General features: G+C 45.3%; 1 protein-coding gene across 4 annotated transcripts in view; it reads right to left on the reverse strand.

Annotated features, from left to right (window-relative positions):
• The window catches only part of SMTN (smoothelin), a 781,408-nt gene that overhangs the window by 338,499 nt on the left and 420,452 nt on the right, over positions 1-22,457 (reverse strand). For all 4 annotated transcript variants that reach the window (XM_069619347.1, XM_069619344.1, XM_069619345.1 and 1 more), the window contains exons 8-9: positions 13,501-13,886; positions 13,093-13,162 (exon numbers count right to left, since the gene is read on the reverse strand). In XM_069619347.1, coding sequence (XP_069475448.1) covers positions 13,093-13,162; positions 13,501-13,886 — 456 coding nt within the window. The remainder of the gene's footprint in view (positions 1-13,092; positions 13,163-13,500; positions 13,887-22,457) is intronic.

The raw sequence follows: 22,457 nt of genomic DNA on the forward strand, positions 1-22,457 counted from the left end.
TTACTTTTGCTTTGTGTAATCTTCCATGTACTGCAGGGAGGGAGAAGGGAGCATGGGATTAATGGGCATTTCTGAGAGACTGGTCTTCACTGAAGTCCTGTAAAAACAAGCACTGCCAAGGCCAAAGGTTTTTGCTTGTGTATACGTATTCTGTCCCTGTTTCGGTTTTCAGGGCACAAGTTGACGGTACGTGTGGGTGGCTAGTGCCTGATCTCTCTTTTTTTTTTTTTTTTTAAGAGGGTGCACACTACCCCTTAGTTGTGCTGATTTGTGAGGTTCTCTTTGTCTCAGTTGTGGCAGCCCCTGATTTAGGAGGGGAGTTTAAGATGCTGCTGTTGTCGTCTTGCCCAGCCTACCTCCTGGGATGGTAATGAACCTGTTAGTGTACCTCAACACCTAATCTTTTGTCAATGTCCCCAGTAAAGTGTTCAATAAATAATAACGTTGATCTTTGATTTGTTATACCTTAAGGAATGCACCAAGCAGACTGGGTTGCACTATGCACTTAGCTATGTAGGCCACGACCATCAAGTATTAGACCACGCACATCATGCAAGCCACACCACCAAATGAAGACCCCCCCCTCAATTTCTTACCCCACTTAAAGCACTGAAAAAGTGTTTTTGTGGTGGGTGAGAGCCCTGTAAAAATGGGTAATGCTTTTTTTGAGTGCACAGTTTCATTTGGTGCAATTTTGTGAACATAGCCGATGACACAATCAATATAGTTTACCTTTTTGACATGTGGGCGGAGTCTTGTGTGGCTATGGGCGGGGCATACATCTCAGGGTTTCTGATTTTCAGTCATAGGAAAGTATGGAGGATGGATGCACATGTGGATCGGGGTGGGTTAAAGGACAGGAGAAGAGTGTATGAGAGAAGGAAACATGCGTGTGACAGGAAGGCTGGCACGAGAGAGCGCACAGACGGCGAGGAGTTCATTAGTGTACAGGAGAAGAAAAGTAAATGCGGGCTCGGCAGCAACGAGCACGTGATTGGACGAGATAAAATAATACCTGAATGAGCAAAAGAGCAAAGTAGAGCAGGGAGTGTGTGAATGTCCAGGAGCGGGGCGAGCAGACCGCGCGTGGGGGTCCCAAAGAGGGGAGGGTGTGAATGGAGAGGGGCACAGCAAGCGGGCGCGAGCGGAGCGTGTGATTGACAGCCGGGAGGGGGAAGCTGGATACGGATCTCCGTGCCTTATTGGGGTAAAATATGTGAACTCCCGGAGTTCTTGCCTGCTCCTGACCTTGCTTACATTTTAAAAACAGATTCCCTTTCATGGCAGTGCACTGGCAAAGTGTTTAAACATCAGCTGGGAACTCAAAACACATCGGCACCAGTTTGTGAGACGGGTATTGCAGTTTATACGGTATCCCCGGAAAGTCGAGCCCAGGAGAGCTAGCACTGGCCTCTCCGTAGATTTACATCACATCCAAGGTTTAAGACTGGGTGATTAGCAGTGCTCCTGGGTGACGAGGACAAGGCGCAGCCGGCACGGGTGCTGGGCCAGCAACGCGCTCATATCAGGTGACGCCCGGACCGGGGTACAGACCACTGTGTTATACAGCACCCCCGATAGAACCAGTAATTCCCACAGGGCTGGGGTGAGCCTAGGTCACCGGTAAGTAACGAAGATATAGTCTCGGGAGGATAGCTCAGGGGCAACGTGCTCGCCTTCGAAGCAAGAGAGCGCTGAGCAACACAGGTTCGACCCCCGGGTCTGCACTTAGAAACCTCTGGGTATTAAGCGCGTCATAAATAACCTATCATATTATATCAAAGTAAACGGTACCCCTTTTATCTATCAACTATGTAAGGATGAAAGGCAGAAAGGAAGGACCCTGAAAATACAAGTTCTGCATAGATTTCAAGACCCTATATGCTTACCTGACCCTTGGGGTTGAGAATCCTCTTGCTCGACGTCCCATCCCCAACTTCTCCCCTGTCACGTCCTCTGGGTGTACAGTGCGCCCTTACTTGGCAGCTTTACACTAGCATTTATATAGCACTAAACCCTCAGGCATCTGAATGCAGCTTATTATTACCTACAGTGTGTGGTACTCATTTACAGACCTCGGAAGGATGAAAGGCAGAGTTGTGCACCGATGTCAAAGCAAGCGCTCTACTCGCTGTGCTATCGAACCGGCATAGGTCATTCATTATGTTCGCTTCCACTCCACAACAGTCACCAGCATGCAAACTAACCACAGAGATTAAAGCTAGCAATTCAGACAAACCACTGCCCATTTGTTCCACTCAACTGCCTATGCCACACTAACGCTCTGTTCTGTTATTGGCTTAATACCAGCTACCACTGCCACTGGTATAATTGCCTGGCACTAACAAAAATAAGCTGGAACAGAGCTGAAGTCAAGAGCTGGAAGCACTGGCATTGTTGGTAGTCTTGTTTCATTCTGGTGCCGTTTATAAATGCAGAAACACACATGCCACAAGTCATAATGATGTTACCCTAAAAGCAGAGACTGGTTTATTTCAGACCTGGCATGGAAAAACATGATCCTGCCCAAGTATGTTATACGGCTTTCAAGCCTTGGACACACCCCAGAGGAGCAGCTTGCGCCTATGCAAGCATAGCCTGTAGAACATGTGCATTGCCACAACACGATGCAACATGTTTTTGTGCATCACACACGCAAATATGCTTGTTCCTAAGTGGTCAGGGACCGCTCTGTACACTGGTGATCTGTGGTCACAACGCCAGGTTGGGCTGTGAGGCAATGAGGGTGGATGTTGCCGCTCATGCCACCCCCCGTTTTAGCCTCTGCCAAGAATCCCCAACCACATTTATTTTATTTATTAACATTTATAGAGCGCACAGAAGCCCTAGGGCATCATGGCGCTGTTACAGAAAATAATGTTCTTGCTTGCTGGTTACATAGAAAAAAGGCTTACAATTTACAGAAACAGCACAGAAATGTACATTACAGTGAGCAGGAGTACATGTATAGATGGATGGAGGTTACAGAGGAGAAGGAAAGGTGTACACAGAAATACAGTTAAGGTGATACAGAGGGCAGAGGAGTTATTTGGGACGATCTGCATCAAAGTTACTCGGGGAAATAGTATTCACCTCCCAGACATAAAAGTAGGGCAACAACTATACAGCTAGTCCCACGAGCACACGCTTTTGTTAAGCAGCGAAGCTTGGATTTTAACCCACTCTGCAATTCATGCACTTAGACACATAGTTTCTGAAATCTGATTGGTACACATATTTAAGTTTTGTCTTTCAAGACCTACAATAATACCATCTTACAAAGATTACTAGCAAAGTACACAAATCACATACTTAATCAAACTAGCAACATATAAATCTTTACCAAAATATCCAAAGCCAATAGAGTATGATTGTATTCATTTTCCACATCCTGAATGGAAGAATAAAAGTCCCAGACTGGAAAGCAATGCAAGACTGAACATCTTCTGTTCTGCACCATTATACTTTCAGCACTTCCAGGCAGACGGCAAAAGACATTGTGCAATAAGGCCAGCTGCCCATGGTAATTGGTTTGCATAAACCTACAGCTGGTTATGCGTGATTTTAAAAACATTTGAATAGTGACAAAAAGCAAACCAATATTTGTGTGTCAAATAGCATGGATCACAGATCTAAACAAAGCTTGAACAATTTGAGTTTATTTTGTGACCCTCTTCAAAAGTCTTTGAAGAAGGCACTTTAGCTGTGTGTGGGCTCTCAGTTGGACATACCCCACGACCGTTCCTGAACGTTCATGCATGAGAAAAGGTGCTGCTGAACCAGACATGTGTTACACAAGTAATTCAGGCCCTTTCTGGGATTCTGGCAGCACAGCAGCATTCGGACTCCTGGACACCTTTATCATGGATATGTTGGCCTCCTCGTGAATTCTATGGGGCGTGCACGGCAGCCCTGGGGGTGTGAAGGAGGTGGGGGATTTGTGGGGGGGGCTGCTCAAAAATCAATGTGCCCAATGGTGCTGCCTGCCTGAGTGACTCTTTTCAATGCAGTATGCATCCATGCCACATAGCACCTCAGACCCAGAGTTTTACACGTGTACTTCGAATTGGACTTGGCAATGGGTGGCAAGCCGGAAACTCCGGGACTGGACTTTGAGCAATTGGTGGACCGTAGACATGTCAAGCGAGGACACAGGAACACCGAAGAGAGGAGATCCACCCAGCGACCGGCAGGTCTCAGCCACAAGACAGCGCAACGGATAGTTTAAGGGGTAGAGGAAGAGATTGGTGAATAATTCAACTGGACGGTCAAAAAACCTTGCACTTTTCAGGACAGTCAAGAGGACATTGCCTTAATCCCAAATAAAAAACGTAACCATTTCCATCAAGTTCCCTTGCCCATTCGTGTGGACAGACTGGGAAGCATGTGCTAGCAGTACCATAGCATGTCTGCACAGGTTATTCTCCCTCCAGAACTCAAGGACAGAACAGAGGGAGCTTTTTGGAGGGGTTTCCATAACTCAGTCAAGGGTCCGAACTCTCCCGCACAGTATCTCCAGGAGTGTAAGAGCAGTAACTTTAGTGCAAGACAGGTTTTGGCCTGAACTCAAGGTACCTCCCCATGGGCTTCAAGAAGATCTGCAAAAGGGGTAGATCTGGCATAGGATGGCAAGATTCATAGCAACGTGCGGTTTTCTCTCATTACAAGTGCAAGTGTGCAAATGAGGAAGGTAATATTTTGGCACTATGCCCCGAGACTGCAGGCCATTACTGCATAAGGAAATGCCCCCAGGGGCCATAGTTACAGGGGCGAGCGTAGCGAGACAAGCCTTCAGAAGACTAGGCCCTCCGTAGATGAGCCGAAGCCGAGCCCTCCATGAACAAGCTTTCATCAGGACAGGCCTCTTGTAGATGACTGCTAGGTCATGAACAAGCTTTCATTAGGACAGGCCTCTTGCAGAGGACTGCTAGGTCATGAACAAGCTTTCATCAGGACAGGCCTCTTGCAGAGGACTGCTAGGTCATGAACAAGCTTTCATTAGGACAGGCCTCTTGCAGAGGACTGCTAGGTCATGAACAAGCTTTCATTAGGACAGGCCTCTTGCAGAGGACTGCTAGGTCATGAACAAGCTTTCATCAGGACAGGCCTCTTGCAGAGGACTGCTAGGTCATGAACAAGCTTTCATCAGGACAGGCCTCTTGCAGAGGACTGCTAGGTCATGAACAAGCTTTCATTAGGACAGGCCTCTTGCAGAGGACTGCTAGGTCAATGGAATTGTCCTCTCGCCGAGCCTCCATGAACAAGCTGTCATCAGGACAGGCCTCTTGCAGAGGACTGCTAGGTCATGAACAAGCTGTCATCAGGACAGGCCTCTTGCAGAGGACTGCTAGGTCATGAACAAGCTTTCATCAGGACAGGCCTCTTGCAGAGGACTGCTAGGTCATGAACAAGCTTTCATTAGGACAGGCCTCTTGCAGAGGACTGCTAGGTCATGAACAAGCTTTCATTAGGACAGGCCTCTTGCAGAGGACTGCTAGGTCATGAACAAGCTTTCATCAGGACAGGCCTCTTGCAGAGGACTGCTAGGTCATGAACAAGCTTTCATTAGGACAGGCCTCTTGCAGAGGACTGCTAGGTCAATGGAATTGTCCTCTCGCTTGGAATATGGCCAGGGTTCACATGATGTTTCTGTAGAAGCCAAGGTCAGGCAATTGTCATGCAGCCTTTTATATTTCTTTTGCTTCATTTTTTTCTTAAGCACAAGTTCTTTGGGAAAGGTGCCTCATAAGCCATGAATATAACCAATTACTTAAGAATAGATTTGATTAAATGAAATGAAAGTTAATACTAGCAAGAAGGAAAGGCAGATCAGACAAATGTCACTTCAATCAGAGGTTCTATAAGCAGCGCGTAGAGTAGATTTGCAAACCTCCTTTCACACAGACCGACCAACTGAGTAAGAACCGAAGTTGTGGTCAGCATAAAATCAGTGAAGACATTCATCATGTCAGTCTTCCACATAGGAGTTTCTAATCCACAAGTGGAGCAGGTTTTGAAAAGTCTTTTTCTGGGTTTAGGGTCAGTCATGGTGAGGAAGGAAGGCACGCCTCGATGGACTCTTTCCCGAGAGTAAACTTGTGCCCCCCGGGGAGCATCTAGAGATTGGAGAAGCTCACAAACCCTACAATCGTAAATTATGCACCTGTAGCTTTCAAACTATGCAACAGTATAAGGAAGATTCTTAAAGACAATGTACAATAGTGAGGATTTTAGAGAGGAATCCCAACTCTAAATGTTCAGTAAGAATGTGAAGATGGCCTTCAGGGTTGGAGCTAAGGCGAGGAATGCCTATTGGTTGAAGGGCAAATAGCACAAACATGTGTCTGATAAAGCACTAAAGCGAGTGCAGTTCCTGGTCTTACAATTGACTGCCATGGATTCAAAGCCTGACGGGGAATTTTCAAAGCATGTGAATCAATAAAAAATCCAATTCTGGAGAAAATCTGAGACATTACACGTGGCTCTTATTTGCTGATGAAGCAGCCACATATTAACAACCACTATGGTATGCAAGAGCCACAACTCTACCTTACCATTCTACCATGAACACCTGACAAAGCACCCTACAGCAACAACTAAAGTAAGACTGCACGGGCGGCGAGCACAGGCATTACTGTGTTCAGTTAAAAACCCTGCCACTTCTTCATTACTACCATAAAGTCCGAACATTTTTTAGATTTTCCTGCTGTGCTCCTAAGATAGCCTGATAGATGCACTTAGAGGGGCAGACAACGTGTTGAACGTAGATGTATTTTGGGTGGTCAGAATGTGTTGGAGGAGTCATGAAGCTTGGACCATTGGGGGTGGCCAATACATTGCAGGAAACCTGGGGGTAGCGTATGTGGTGCACTCAGAATGAACCTTGGGGTTGGCCAATGTATTGCACTTAGAAATGCGAGGGTTAGCTAATGTACTGCAATTAGAAATGGAAGGGTTAGCCATACTGGTTAGTGCCCCTAGAGGTTTCTCTCACACGGACAACAGTGGCGTCAATAAAGCTCCATCCGAGCCTCAAGGTATGCATAAACGCACCACTTCGGTGGACATCTGTCGCAAGCATGCCTACCCATACGCATGCATCAGAATGCATCGACGACCTAGGACAAATTCAGTCCAGCTAGGCACATAACCTTATCACCTCCTTACACCAGATTTAGCCTCAACCCCTCTGCCATCAGAATACAGCGAGCACCTACACAAATTCAGTCCAGCTGGGCACAAAGAGTCTCTTGCACTCACGCACTCGCCTGACCTCCCTCAGCACCCGTCCACATGCCTGATCTCTTGGGTTGCTTACTGCAGCCCAGCCAGCCCATCTTATCCCTTATCTGGGCCAAACGCACGCACACATGTTAAGCCTTTTCTGAAAATGTTCCTATATTCTGGACTGCTGTCCCCTAGGGCGTTCCCACCACAAGCGCATTGAGAGCATCATAATGAGAAAAGGCACTATACAAATGACTATTACTACTATAAATGCAATACGTGTTCTTAGAATCTTCAAACTGTTGTTGCATTATGGGCCATTTTAGATTTGGGGGTTAATCAATATTGGCAACAATCTGTGTTTACAACTCAGAATAGATATATGCTGCAATTTATGGGGCCAGGCTAATTGGTTAATGCAACAGCTCTTTTCCATGAGACCACGTTAGACATAACTCTACTAAATCTGCCTTCATCTGTCCCTACTCACACACAGAGATTGGAGTTGAGATTAAAGGGTACTGACAAGGAAGTGATCCTAAAACCCTTGTAGCTGGCATTTATTTACAGGCAATCAAAATGCATATTTTGCAAGCATATGATCAAAGATCTAGAAGACCTGGATGGGGCTTCACTTCAAGCATGGATGACGTACACAAGAAAGACCCCAGCAGATTAAGGGCTTCATGATGCATGAAACATTTCGGGTATCCTAAATAAACAAAGTTGACTGAAGGGGTTTAAACAAGCAACTGGGTGCTTGGGGATGAAACAACTCTGGTCACTGGTGATTACAGTAATTCCCCTCTTCAATTACCTAGATAGTAAGGTACAACCAGACAAGGAACGCTCTATTGATGGAGGAACTCCAATGGCATTGGGAATCCTTTACATGATGTATACACCCGACGTTCATCCTGTGGTCCCTTTTACTAAATCCTGGATCTGGACTGCAAGTTAAACCTGGTGACCTCGACAAAGGTGCGACGATAAATTGGAAGAGACTCCGACCCAGTTAATTTTCTTTACCAGTTTTACACACAATTGTGAAAGTGTGGCATTAGAGAATCCAGTGTGGTGCCACACAGGTGTTTCACATTTGCTTTTGCATTGCGAGGATTATTTGATTTGCACGGGCGATGCATAAATTACCTGTACATTATTCTATACAAATACTGGCTGAAAACAGTCTTTGCTAAGTAGAGTTCAGCTTAAGGAATAGGCGATCTGTCCACACCTTGGGCCAAGGTAATTCCATCAAAACAAGACACTTATGCATATCATGCAAGCGATTGTCATTGCTACTTGCACTAACCATACCAGATAGCTCATTCTCAAAGCTACTAACATTAATATACTGCATTAGTACCCAGCGAGGGTCAACCAGAATGTAACAAACATTCCGATTGGCCCTCGCCGGAGCTTAACCCGACCGGGAATCCCTTGGCAAGGATTCCTTGACATTGTTTCCGGTGGGGGGTGTGGCAGCCCCTCTGCCAATGAGGGGGCTGGAAACGGGGCCATCCCCGCTCAGAGCCTCTACACGGGTGGAGGCTGCCATCCTCTGCCGCCGGGAATTCAGGTGAGGTGTTTTTTTTCCTCCCCCATCCCCTGCAAACAATCCCCTCCCCACCCTCCCAACCCCACTTACCTTCTTATTTCTCCTTTTTCGGGAGCGAACGCACTGTGAACACTTCTGTGACTCAGTCTTCCCTTGCTCGGAAGCCATTTTCTTTGACATATTTTTTTTCTGTTCCGAAATGCTGCAGCATTTCGGAACAGAAAATATGCTATTAGTACCTCGGTCTTGCGGACCGGGGTACTAATAGTAATAAGCCCCTTGCCTCGGGGGCATTACCGAGTCAGGGCTTGGCTCTGGCCTATAACTATGGGCCCTGGGGCATTACCCGACTCGGTAATGCCCCCACGGCAAGGGGCTTATTGCTTAATTAAGCAGCCATGATACTTGCTTGGAGTAATCTGGTTTAATACCATTTTGCTGAATTTATGTTACCCTTTTTACTGCAAAGTGCAGGGGTAGACATCCTGCACCTCCCTAATCTACCCAGTAGACCCCCGCTTCCTATATACTTAGGCCCGACCGACCAGCTAAACCTTTCCAGGAAAAAAAAGGAAATAAAGAGTAAAGAATGTTGGTAAAATGGGATTCGACCACCTTTGTTTTCAACACAATTGGTGTATCCCCTGTATAAAAAAAAATACGACCAATACATTATTGTTGCACTTAGTTATGAATATCACTGGCATCAGTCATCAGCTCCGGTTCTCATGCAGACCCAGAGGCCTTGGTGCACATTAGAGGCACGCCTCAAGAGGTCATCTTGTCTTAGGTTTTTCTGCAAATGTCCAGCTCTCAACAGAGAATGCAGCACCTGTGCAAACTGTTGTATACAGAGGCTAGTTTCATGCCATGACTCTTGGACTTGCAGCATCATTTGTAATTGGTGTATCATCAGCTGCTGTGGTCCCAGCGAAAAGATCCACTCGGTTATAAATATGGGCAGGAACGAGTCACAAAGACTAGTACAGGCAAAGTCCTTGAGGAGGATTTTGGGCAAGTCTGGGCAGGGATTAATCCTCTCCTGTCTTCCAGACCCCCTGGCATTCTACTGTGCAGCGATCAATTCCAGCCCTTCCTGCCTGTACATCTCATGCTTGAAGGAAGGTTCCAGCTCCTGTACTGCCAAACAGTGCTGACCCACTCCCCTTCCCGATAAAGCCCAGAGTTAGTGTATTGAGGTGATGGGCGGGAGGAGAGAGAGAGAGCAGGCAGTCATCAGTTCCTGTGCGATATCAGAGGCCAAAATCTGACTACCAGCTGAAATCAGATATATGGGAAGATGATAAAATCAAATTTGAACAAAGTTGTTTTAAATTCCTGCCGTCACCTGTTAGCTGATGGAAACAGGCTGAGGGCCTTTTCCGGAATATCATTTTAACCTGAGGGGGATACAGTCACCCGGAAGACAAAAGAAACATAATACTTAAAGCAAAACTACGCAACCAAGGACTGAAATCTGTACTAGCCATATACCTGCTCGTCAATCCAAATCCAAGAGTCAGATCCTAAAGAGCTATCACTATCACATCATCACTGGTCGTGGAAGTTCACGTGCCTCCATTATAAAATATACTGGCACTGAGTGGGCGTTCAGACAGTTTTTCTGAAGTCCAACTAAGGGCTTACTAAAACCATACAACTGAGACATTACACAATTCCAATATTAGTATAAGGCTGTACCCCCTGAGTATTTGGTAGCAGAGACAGAGCAGCCCGGCTTATTTTAGGAGGGAGAGAGGGCTGTGGGAAAGTACAAAGAACCTCTAGCATACAAATGGTTCAACAGAAACCCTTAGACCCAGAAGTATTATGAAACAAAGGTTTATTATAAATACAAGCAGTACAAGGTAATTCCGGGGGTAGGTACTTTGTCATATAATCATAAACACAGTATAAAAACACAACACAATGCTGAAGGTACGCAGACCAAAGCATAAACCTTGTTCAGAAAAACTAAGACTAATTCTAGGTAAGTCAGTCCTAAGGATACATATTAAGACTAGAACACACCTATTCAGGGGGGCTAAAAACACTAGTTACTTTAGATTACTTTCAGTAATTCATCAGTAGTACACCCTGTCAGTCATGCAGTGACACTCAGTTAGGAAACCACTTAGTAAACCAACCCTCTTACCAGGATACCTGTCTGAATAGTGGAACACAAATTCATGGAACAGTATAAACCTATAATTACATTCAGGATAACACTGTTCTACCGGCGAGTAAGACCTAAAGTTGTAATAAACTATTACACTTGCTTTTCAGATCACTGGAACACAGACTAAGGTAAGCAATAACTATTACACTCATTTCAGGATGGCACAAGGCAGACTAAGGTTAGTAAAACCCACAGTACACTTATTAAGAATGGCACACAGTTATTCAAGGTAAGTAAAACCCAAGGCAGACCTATTCTAGACAGGCTAAACAGGCAGTTAGGGGAAGCAAGACCCAGTTGGAGAACGTACACGCTTATTTTCTGAAAGAAATAGATAAAGCCAACAGCAATACTTTTGGAAAGAGGAGCACCCAATTCACAGGCAAGTTAAATTAACCCTATATATACGTTTAAGAAGGACAGAACACATTCAAAGGAAAGTAAGAACTTTTGTAACTGCTCATATTTCAGAGGGACAGTTACCAAACCAACTATTTCAGTAAGTACATTTTAAACATGTGCTGCATTTACTAGGCAAAAGGCCCAAACCTTATAAGTACTTCCCTATTCTTGAAGCATGAGTGTTCTCAGTGGCAGGACAGGGTCACTAAGTCTCTAGTAGCCAACAGACAGGCCAGGATAGGATAGGTACAGATGTAGGAAAAGTTGGAGTTCCCGAGGAAGCTGTTCACACAAGTAAGCATTTTACTTTAGAGTTGAAGAACGGGTCCAGGGACTTCATAGAAGACACCATAGAAGGATTCCAGCATCAGGCCTGGTTGAACTGGATGAGGGAACCCCCAATCACATGAATCACACCCAATTCTTCACAGGAACCACACAAGGCTTTGGATAATTAATATCCCAGCCAACACAGTACCTCAGCAAAGAGGAGTTTGCAGCTGCACGTTTCCAGGATCTGAATTCCTTGTCGAGAAGGCTGAAGACAGGACACTGGAAGGGAATTTGCAGCAGAGATCAATGGGAAGGCTCCAAGCAAGAGTTTCTTTGCGGCTGGTCACAGATCTGTGGTGTTGGCACCTTTTCAGGAGCCAGGAGAAGACTGAATATCGCTGGTCAGATTCTCGTCACTTCTGGTGAGGGAACTTCAAGGATTCAAATCAAGTCTCTGGTGGTCCAGCAAGATGCCCTCAAAGTTTCTGCAAGATTCGGAAGAGTGTGCACCGCACAATGGCTTGAGGTCCCAGGGTATTGTAGCCCAGCAAGGTCGTAGCATGTTGTGGGATGGCTCAAAATGCAGATCTTCTTGAGACTAGTGGATCGAACCATGCTCTGGATCGTCCTTACCCAGGATCCCAAGGTCACTTGGAATGAAGGGTAACAGCAAGCTCCAGTTACACAGCAGGCTCTCTGCTGGGAATTGTCAGCTTTTCTTCATCTTCCTCTTCGGATATTGGGCCAGTGGTCAACTACATCTTCAGCTTCCAGGATCAGAACTTTATACAGGAACAAATCCAATTAACAGCTATGCATATCCTTTCTACCATTGGAAACAAGTTAAATCAGAGAAAATAAAAAGGGAAGCCCAAAGGGCAACCCAGCAACAATAAAAAGTAGATGCCAAAAAGTCGCTATGGAGAGTCTTAAAGGTGACACCCATGAAGAGTAAAAGAAAGGGTAAGTGTGGAGGAACAAGGTTCCCACTCACTGAGGTATAAGGAAAAATAACATTCTGGGGGTCTCACAAGTGAGGGAGATTTAGCACTAAAATGAAAATCTTACCCAACAGTTGGCACAGCTGGCAGGCACATGTCCATTAACTCTGTCAAGGGGGTGGGTCACAGGTCCAGTGCTCGCCTCAGACACACTGCAAATTTTAATCATGGCTGAGGTCACTCAGTCCTTCATCCTTCCAAGATAGAGTACCAATGAATTGGGTATTAACTGCTATTACTACAGTACTTCGAAGCAGTACCAATTTGGCATGAAGCACTACATAAAAACCTGATATACTATATTTCTTATTATTGTGCATTATGCGTACAATATAATGTCAAAATGGGGGCACCCAAGTGGCATGCAAACGTAAAGTTATTTTTCTGCATTAGGATTCAACTTTCGTAAACCAAGATCAATTTTAAAAAATGAATGTTGCCTCCTGTACCAGTTGCCGTCTTCTCCACGGAGGGAGTCACCGATGCCTTCGAGGTTTCACTTTTCTCCATATTATTGAGCTGAACCAAAAAATAAAATTAAAAAAAAGGTTTTACACACTGGAAGAACAGAAATCACACTTTCATTGAGAAAGACGAGGAGTATGAAACGACTGATGGTGAAATCCTCTGAATCTAAACACAGATCCAAGTGTGTTACAACATTGTCTCCAAGAAGGGACGACCATTGGAAGACACATTGCATGCACCACCACCACCCTCTTCCCTGCACAGCTGCACCTCTTGCTAGGGTCCACCCAGAAGCAATCCATTGTGCAACATCTGGTGAAAGCAGCGGCGGGTCATCCTCTACACCGCTATCTCAACTCAGGATACTGTGCTGTCCAGGAAGGCCTTACCTTGCTGCTTTGGTGTGTGCTGTGGAGGTCTGGCACCGCGGTCTGCAACAGGTTCTTGCCGGTGTTATTGATGGAAACTTGTACCGATGCCACAGATTCTTTACCAATGTCTCCACATCTTGGCACTTCTTCATTGAACGCCGCGTTGGCGGTCGCCTTTGCACTTTCATTATCCTCATCTCCAGACATACTGTCATGGCTGTTCTTTCGGCCAGGAGTTTGACAAGATGGCTGAACTCTGCATGTACTTGAATCCTCCGGGTCGGTTTCAGAGTCTGTGGTCAAGAAGCAGAGATCTGTACTCTCGGAGGAGGTTGCAGGCCCGGAGGTGGATGAAGAAAGCTGCTCAGAGGTGGGGGTATACGGAAACAGCCCCAAGGCATGTTCTGTGGGAAGAAAATGGACACATTCAAACACCTGTAAAAGGCATGGACTTTCTACCACATCCTCACCCTACCATCAACAATGAAAACATTTCCTATTGTTAATAAACCTCTCTCCAATAAAGGTATTTGTGTATCTCTATAACAGATCATCAAATTAAGGCCAAGATCAGTATTATTGTAAATGTTTAGATGCATGAATAAACACCGACAGCATCCTTGTGTTCCTGCCATCGGTCAGCCTACTTTTTTTAGGAACAAACTATGGAGAGACTAGGTCTCTGCCAAAACGTTTGCAACAGTATGTAGAGGGCCCATGGTGTCAATCGGCTGCAGAAACAGTGTTTCCAGGCGCTCTGTTACAATATCAAGCATTTTCAAGAAGCTTGTGCAAATGTGCAAGTTGGGGAGATAGCTTTCAAATGTTACTTTTAAGACCCTCTTGTGCTTCAATGTTGCATGGCGAACTGATGTTTTTCCCTTTTTGTGTGCATTACAGTGTGGCAGGGTCAGTGTTCTGGCCCCGTCAAGAGGTGGTGGGGGGTTCAGTGCGAGACCCACAACACCCTTCCCAGGTGGCCGAGTGCGGGCATGCCCCCTCCCAGCCCCTCCTTACCTGTGGAGGCCGCAGCGCCAAAGCAAGAGCCTGAAGGAAGACGGCTGATGCCGCCAGATGCGGGAGCAGCAACACCGCACCCAGAGCTGTGGCGAGTGTGAGGAGGAGGGGTAGAGTAGGAGTATCAGAGTGGTAGGAGTAGGGGTAGACATGGCGGGGGTAGTAGTAGGGAGTATAGACAGTAGTTTACAGAAGTAGTGTGTGAGAGAAATGGGCAGTAGTGTGGTGGTAGAGGGCAATAGTGCGCACTTGTGAGTACTGTAAGGGAGGCATGGTATCAAGTGAAGACAGACACAAGAGATTCAATGTTCACGGGTGTTTATTGAACAATAAGGATTACATAAACGCCTATCTGGCCCCATCTCTGAGGGTGGGCGCACGCTCGACCATCAAATAATAAATAACGCAGTCTTAGTAGTGTCCATTAATAGAAAATGGCCTATACTAACAAAACCCATTGCCTGCCTGTCTGCTATAACAACAAATGTGTGCAGGGAAAATGTACATGTAAAGAAAATAGGGATCAGAAATGATATATGAGGATAGCTGAGCAACAAGGGTGCCTTCCCCACGTTTTCAGCATGGGACAAGTTGACACACTCAGGCTTTAGAACACATGAACTTCTCCTCCCACTACAGCCCCCCTGAGCACTTCTCCGCTCCTCTCTTCCCCGCACTTGCGCGATCTGAATGACACAAGGCCTAGTAAGATTGTTGTTTGTCCTCCTTCTGTTTCCCCCTCCTTGTCACGCCTAGAAACACTTGTGTACAGACAGGCGCGTTATAAAGGATTTATCATATCATATCATGCCTTTGCCCAAGTAGGACTATCATGTCTATATAGATTTTTAAATCAAAACTCTTGGACTTTCGAGTCAGCATGGTTATTTGTGGGGGGCTGCCCCGTCACAACAGTGTGGTTAAGGAACAAGGTTACCAATCCATTAATAACCAGCGGCTCAGATGCAGAGTGAGCAGTTCATTGGGTCATTGTGTCTTATCAAAAGCAGTATTTTTTCATGGATGTCATCAGTACTGATATGACAGGGCAACGCGGTTGACTTGATGGTAGTGCCTCAGTGATGAGGTTTCTGTTCCGTGTCCATTTTCATTGTGTGTATCAAGTCTGAGCCGCGGCTCGCACGTGTACATTTTAGGGATTTTGCACTCTGTGCATTTTCCTTGTGAAGAAACTGAGCTGCGGCCAAGAATACATTGTAGTGGATTAATCTCAAAATGTAATTATCAGAAAATGCTTTTTTTTAAAAAATGTGTTACAATGTTTGCATGAAGTTTTACAAAGGTGCCGAGAGGCTGGGGAGCTTGTGGCATGGATTGCTTTTGCTGTGTAGCTTGTGGTATTCCTTGTCAATGCACAGAACACGTTGTTTGAGTGTAGATCAAACTGCTAAACATAGCACTAGTTCCGATGTCAAAGTTAGGAAGACCACCAACCTCAATCACTCAACCATTCAGTGAGGTCCTCAACACCCCTCCGCTTAAAGGAATGGCTCCTCCCTAACACCTATGTCCAAACACTCTCCCCATCTAACCCGAGACGGGACAATCTGTTCCCCGCCTGCCTCCTACATTTTCTGCCCTAGTAGCTTGTTGAAGACTTGCTGCCAAATTCACCACCCACCTTCCCATTGTTAACTCACCCTCCAATGTTTCTCTGATTCCCTCACTATGTACTTCCCCCTATGACTTGTGAATCACCCTGTTGGGAAGCTAGGTCTGAACTCAATAGATACCAGAATAATAAACCTTTGTTTTACCATCCTCTGTCAAAATAGAACAATTTAAATTAAGAACCTGCTTTGTCCTATCACAACAGGGTTCTGTGGGTAAACAAATTAGACCTTGTTGATTAGTGGAGCACACAGATGGTGGTCAGAAATGAAAATCCGTCTTTTTAAGGCAGACAACACCCCTTTTGATTTCTCTCTTTCTCACACGGTCAGGGGATGACCATAAATATGGATATATAAAGGAGACAGATTCAATATTTTCAAATAGACTGATCTTTTGCAAACAAGTCTGATGTCACCCACCTCCCTGTACCATTAGTCTTGAAAGAATAGACCAGGTCAACGGTGTTTCTTGCAACTCACAAAACACAATTACTTTAATAAAATTTTACAAAAAGTTAAAACATCTCATAAAAATGTGTTTATACATCAATATGGCCAAACATCACAAAACATGGTAGATAAAAACAATACAATCACTAATTTCACAAATATAACCACATACAATAATCAAACAAAATACAACAGACCCACACCAATGGTTTTTACAATTTTTCTAAAGCTGAGAAATTCAACTCAAGCTCACAGCCATCCCAACATGTTTCAGTTCTTAGTTGCATTAATTGCATGAACTTTCTTCAGGGGAGATACCCAATTTTCTTATTCTCCACCATGTAATCCAGGGCCACACATGGAGTTATCAATAGTACCCCTCTTAGTAGTCTACCTGACTATTGGAGGTGCAGAGTCACAGTGAAAATCGTTATATCTGTGTAAAAGACTGTGATTAAGCTTTGTGAGCATACAGATCTCGTATCAGGAGCACTGATCAGGACCAAGGCTACTTAGGAGCCAGAAAGAAAATTATAAAGACTTGATATTTGAAGTTTACGGCTACTCAATGGTGTATGGCTACTCCAGTACTACTAATATCCTACTAAGAGGAGTACTAGGAAGACAAAGGAAAGCAGGCAACAGTGTGTTCCCAGCAGCAGCGAAACGCACTGCCCCATCGCTGTAATGTAATCTTCATTTTAAAAGGTCAAATCCTATTAAACGCTAATGAGGCCCACCCCGAGAAGAATGCTCGCTCCCACAATGCATGCTTGCATCTGCTCCCTAATCAGGGACATCATTTCACCAAAATGCCTGGGGTAGCGGAAGTGACCTCACATGACCTTTGACATCTGATGGCATCACAGGAGCTGATGTCATTTGACCCCACCCCAATGTGACATCACGGAAGCGATGGAACACAACCTTTTACCCCTTGACAAAACAGGAAGTGGCATCACATAGCATTGTTCCTAAGTACACTATGAAAAATATGGTTAAACTATCCCTGTAAAGTGATATACATTTCATACAAAAATGGATCACCATATGTATCGAATGAAAAAAACATGCTATAACTTCAACTTGCGAAAAGCAAAATGCATAGTCCAAAATGGATGCTTATTCTACTCTAAATGCTTTCTGGAGGATTTTGTCTGCATTGTGAATTTGTGTGTTTAAGAACAAACTAACTCCGTGGCTCACACCCTGACATGTGCCTGAAATAAACCTTTAACGAGTCTAGCAATTATTGTATAGAATTCCAGAAAGACAAATTATTTGTTATTCCTATTCTTTCTTATTTACGGTCACTGAGCAAAATGTTTCGCTTGTGGAACCCGTTTCTTTTTTTTTTAAGTCGCCTGAAAAAGAAAGCCAGCCACTCTCGAAACAAAGAGCCACGTGGAATTGACCACAACCCAGGAGCTTCAATTAGTTAAAAAGAAAAAAAATATATATATATTTTATTTTAGGGGTAGCAAGGGAGACCACAGGGGTCGCAAGTGCCACACCTGGTGAGCCCTAAATGACGTCCCTGGCCCTACTTTCAAATTAAAAAGAAAAAAAAACCCTATTTGCACATATATCGCATGACTTTAATGGCTGGGAAATGTAATTCCAGACTGCCACCATGGCCCATTGGCCTGGCCGCAGCCATCCCATCTGCCTTCAGCATGTTGGCAGTTGATGTTGGGCTCCAGTGCATAGTGCCTGCAGCACGAACTGACCACCTTACCCAGCCACCCCTAAACTTTAAACTTACCTCGTTAACTTGAGTTGAGGCAGGCACAGGGCTCTTCCTCAGCTCTCAACACGTGCTGCTGGCAGGACGAAATAAAAAAAGCAAGCCCGAGCTACACGGCATGCCGTGCTGTAGCCACGCCCCCAGCACAGGAGTTGCAACAAATTGGCTGGGGTCGCAAACGAACAGTCAGGGGTAGCAAGAGCGACCCCTGGCAACACCAGAAGGACGTCCCTGCTGGCATGTCGAGTCGGGTCAATCTGTCCTTTTTCTGCAATTGGAGGGGCTAGAAATGGAAAAGCACACCTCTGGTTGCAATTTCTATACTACAAGGAAAACTCAAAACATTTTGCACAAACTAAAATAAATCAAGATAACAAAACTGCACTGCAATAAGTTTCCCCATTTGATGATTGCGTTCGTCCCCATAGACAAAAGCGCAAGGTGTTTTCCGAGATTCAGTGGAGGGCAAAATTTGACTGTACCAAAAAGGTCCATCAGTAAGCATTGGTAACGTGATTTCCATCACTTTGACAGCAGACTAGTCAGTTCCACCAGACATCTCTCACATTTGAAAACAGTGGAGCCCATGTTGCAAAACAAAGGGATTAAGCCTATCTGTGCTATAGTTAATGCATATCAATGCTGTGGTTGCAGAAATGGGGATGCAAAGGTTTGTCAGTATGAATTGTAATGGGTGGACAAGGCATATCATCCAAAAGAGGTGCTGAGAGAGATCTACTTTTTAGGTCTGGCAGGAATGAGCTTTATTATCCATCAGAGCAAATGAAGATGCATGACCAGAGCATCCCGCTAAAAACTCAGAGCAGCAGACATTGTGTGAGGCCCAGTAAAACACTAAGGTTAGGGGCTAGGGGAGGAGTGGCAAAAAGATCAGTAACTGGTGCTTTTAAAAACATGTTTTGTTTTCCTGCTGCTTGAATCTAATATCCACATTTATGTGTGCTTTACTTCTGTACAACATTTTGTTTCCGTTTGTGAAATGATGGCTTTAGGCCTATTTCTTAAAAGCAATAGACATAGTAAAAAGACGTCTGTTCTCAGTGAATGTAAATCTTATACTGTTCATTTGTTTACAGTGTTCCCAATAAAGCTTGCATACATTATCAGACCTGTGAAGGTATTTCCTAGTTATGTTGGGCCAACAGTAGTAAATAAGGTGATTTGGTTTCTCACCACTTGATATCCAGTCACCATAATTATTCACATAGGCCCTAGATATCTCGAATATATTTCATGAGATCTAAAGCATGCTCACGTTATTACTTCCATGTATACTAACAAAAAGAAAAACAATCAAAAGACATAGTAAAAAGACTTCTGTTATTGGTGGATGGAAGTGTTATTACTATGTTTTACATTTTTTGAGAGAGCACAAGGTTCCCAAGCGGGACCGAGGCTGGAATCCAGAGCAGGGGTGGTATGTGCAGCACCGGGTAGCGCTGCCCCCACCTGGGCGCGCCATGACAGCCAGCCACATTAGAGGCAAGGTGAGGGGCCCTGGTCTGGATGCTGATGGGGAGGTTGAGGTGCTCACACATTATTGCTTGCAGCATACATACCCAATTCACCAGCCAACAGTGACCCACCCCTCACCCAGGCATCTTTCATACAAACACCCCACATAGAAGCCACAACCATCCTTTCTTCCCAGGAAATTCTGACCAGGCATTCCACCACAGTCAACCAAACCTGACAAAGCAAACATTTACGCTATGTGCTTCTTCACGGGATTCTTGGCTCCAAGTTGATCTAAAGAATTGGCTGCAGAGGTCCTCTTCTTATATAAAATCTGAGCTGGATGCAAGTCCAGGCCCACCAATAGTAAGGACCTGCTGTCATGATGCCTACCCCCGGGCATCTGGATCAAGCCCATCAGCCCCGGGAGCAGGCATCCAGACATTTACAAAAACCCCAGCAGCCCCAGCTAGGGGCTGTATGGGTTCAGTCCTGGCGCCATAGGCGCCAGGCTCATAGACATTACTTACATCATGCAGACCATGCTGCAAATAAATCCAAGCCAACGTGAGGCCTGGATGGGACTATTTTACTACAGGGACTATTTTTTACTCGGGTGAGGTCCTGGGGAACTTCTTTCCTGGGACTACTTTGGAGGCTATTTAAACCACGCCCGAACAGCAGCACATGCTTCGTGTTATTCTGCATCCAGCAGCGTGACTCTCACCGTGCCTGCAGCCAGCATCCAGTCTTCTGCCACGCCTGCGTGCCTGCAGCCAGCATCCAGTCTTCTGCCACGCCCGCCTCGAATCCAGAGCTCCTAGAATAAAGAGGAAGGAAAGGACAAGGTTAGAAAACAAACTTATTTCAAATTCCTCACCTGATTCCGGATCCATTTCATCTCCCGACCTGGAAAGTACATCAGTCCTGCATGCGTCGCTTTGCCAGTTCCAGCACGGCGCCATACTCACCAGTTCTCACAGCATCTTTCGACCCGGCACTGTCTCCATCATTTCTTCGCCGTACTCCGGCACCTAGGTCACAAGAATAACAAGGTGAGCCAAGGGAATCAACAAATACCTCTTACCACCATAGACTTACCTGATTTACCACTGGCGGTATTATTCTCCATATCTTCATATGCCGCATCTGTAAAGAGGGAGAAAAACAACACGTTAACGCATGCAATAGTTACCGGACAGCGTTGGGTAACACAGACTCTTACCTGAATGCCAGCAGCAGCTACGAGACCTTCTTCTCACGAACTCAGTTGCAACTTAAGGAAGGAAGGGGTCAAGAGTGAACTTCGGGCACATTGAACTCTTTGAACTTGATACTTACCAATCCCGCCTGGGACTTCAGAGTCAATGCTTACCGGAATTCTCCCAACGCCTTCAAACCAGTGAAGTAACTGGTATATACTCGCCCCTGCAAGACACGCAGGATGGTGAGCTCATCTTTTACAAACATAAGGTGAGGTTACTAAGGGGATATCGGAGGTGATTAGTGGGGGAGAGCGAGAACAGTTGGGAAGCCATCACTAAAACCCACAGGTGGCTAATCCCTGTCTCCACTTGCAGAAAAATACTTCTTCGGGTCCAGCAGACAAGACTAGGCGGGCCAGTCCAGACAGTCATCTCTGCACTACGCATCACGGTGACGGAGACCGCAGCTGTCCGGGTCCGATCGACACCACTGTGGGGTCCAGGTGAGCGTAACACCTGCAACATTCAAACAGCCAGTAGTTGTCCAATCAGGGACAGTTATTGGTTTCACATTTGCCCCACACCTAGACTTTCTGGCACTACAGATGAGGAGTGGCACTAGACAGTCCCACCTCCTACCTGAGCCACACATGCAAAGGCATCACTAGCCTGTAAAAGCAGTCGCTTTCCTGGGCAACTGCATGACCTTATAAGGGATTTCCAGACCTGGCAAGGCAGGAAGAAGGCCAAACAACAATTTGGTCAAAGAAGCAAGCGTAAATCATGTAACACAGCCATTATAGGGCACTAGTCACGTTTAGTAGCCATATGTGGTAAACGCAAATGTGCACATTAAAATTCATTCAGAAATGGTAAAAATGTATCTGCTGTCACCGATTTGTCTTAAGGCACATAGAATTAGCCTAAAATTCCAAGCTTTAAAAGCTAATGTGATACAAATAAATCTCCAATGAACTGCACTGTAAGGTGCAGTGTGCACTGTTAAAAAGTCCAAAAATTCAAAAATTACCAGTACTGATAGGCTGAAGGACCGATCAGTTTCCTGATAATAATGAGCAAAAGGCCAGGGGAGTGAAGCTGAAGGATTTACCTCCCTTCAAACAGTCAGGACAGGTTCAGAAACCAGTGCAAAAAGAAAGGGAGGCGATGGGAACTATGGGGGAAAGTTGCAAAAAGAGAGATATTTCTTAACAGAAGACAATACTATTTCCCAAGTCTTAGTCTACTTGCAGCAGGATTGTGGGTGCTGTTGTAAATGAAGTGAAATCTGAAGGAGCCGATCTGAGCAGCCTGTGGACAACTATAGTGGCTGAATATCAGAGACCACCAGGCAGATCCCTGCGCCACTCTGCACAATAAGGAATAATTAGTATGAGAACGGAAGGATACATACCGATTGTGCATCTGACCAAGATGTTTGGAACC

This window comes from Ambystoma mexicanum, chromosome 10, assembly GCF_040938575.1.
Source record: "Ambystoma mexicanum isolate Mex_15411 chromosome 10, UKY_AmexF1_1, whole genome shotgun sequence".
Classification (NCBI taxonomy): domain Eukaryota; kingdom Metazoa; phylum Chordata; class Amphibia; order Caudata; family Ambystomatidae; genus Ambystoma; species Ambystoma mexicanum.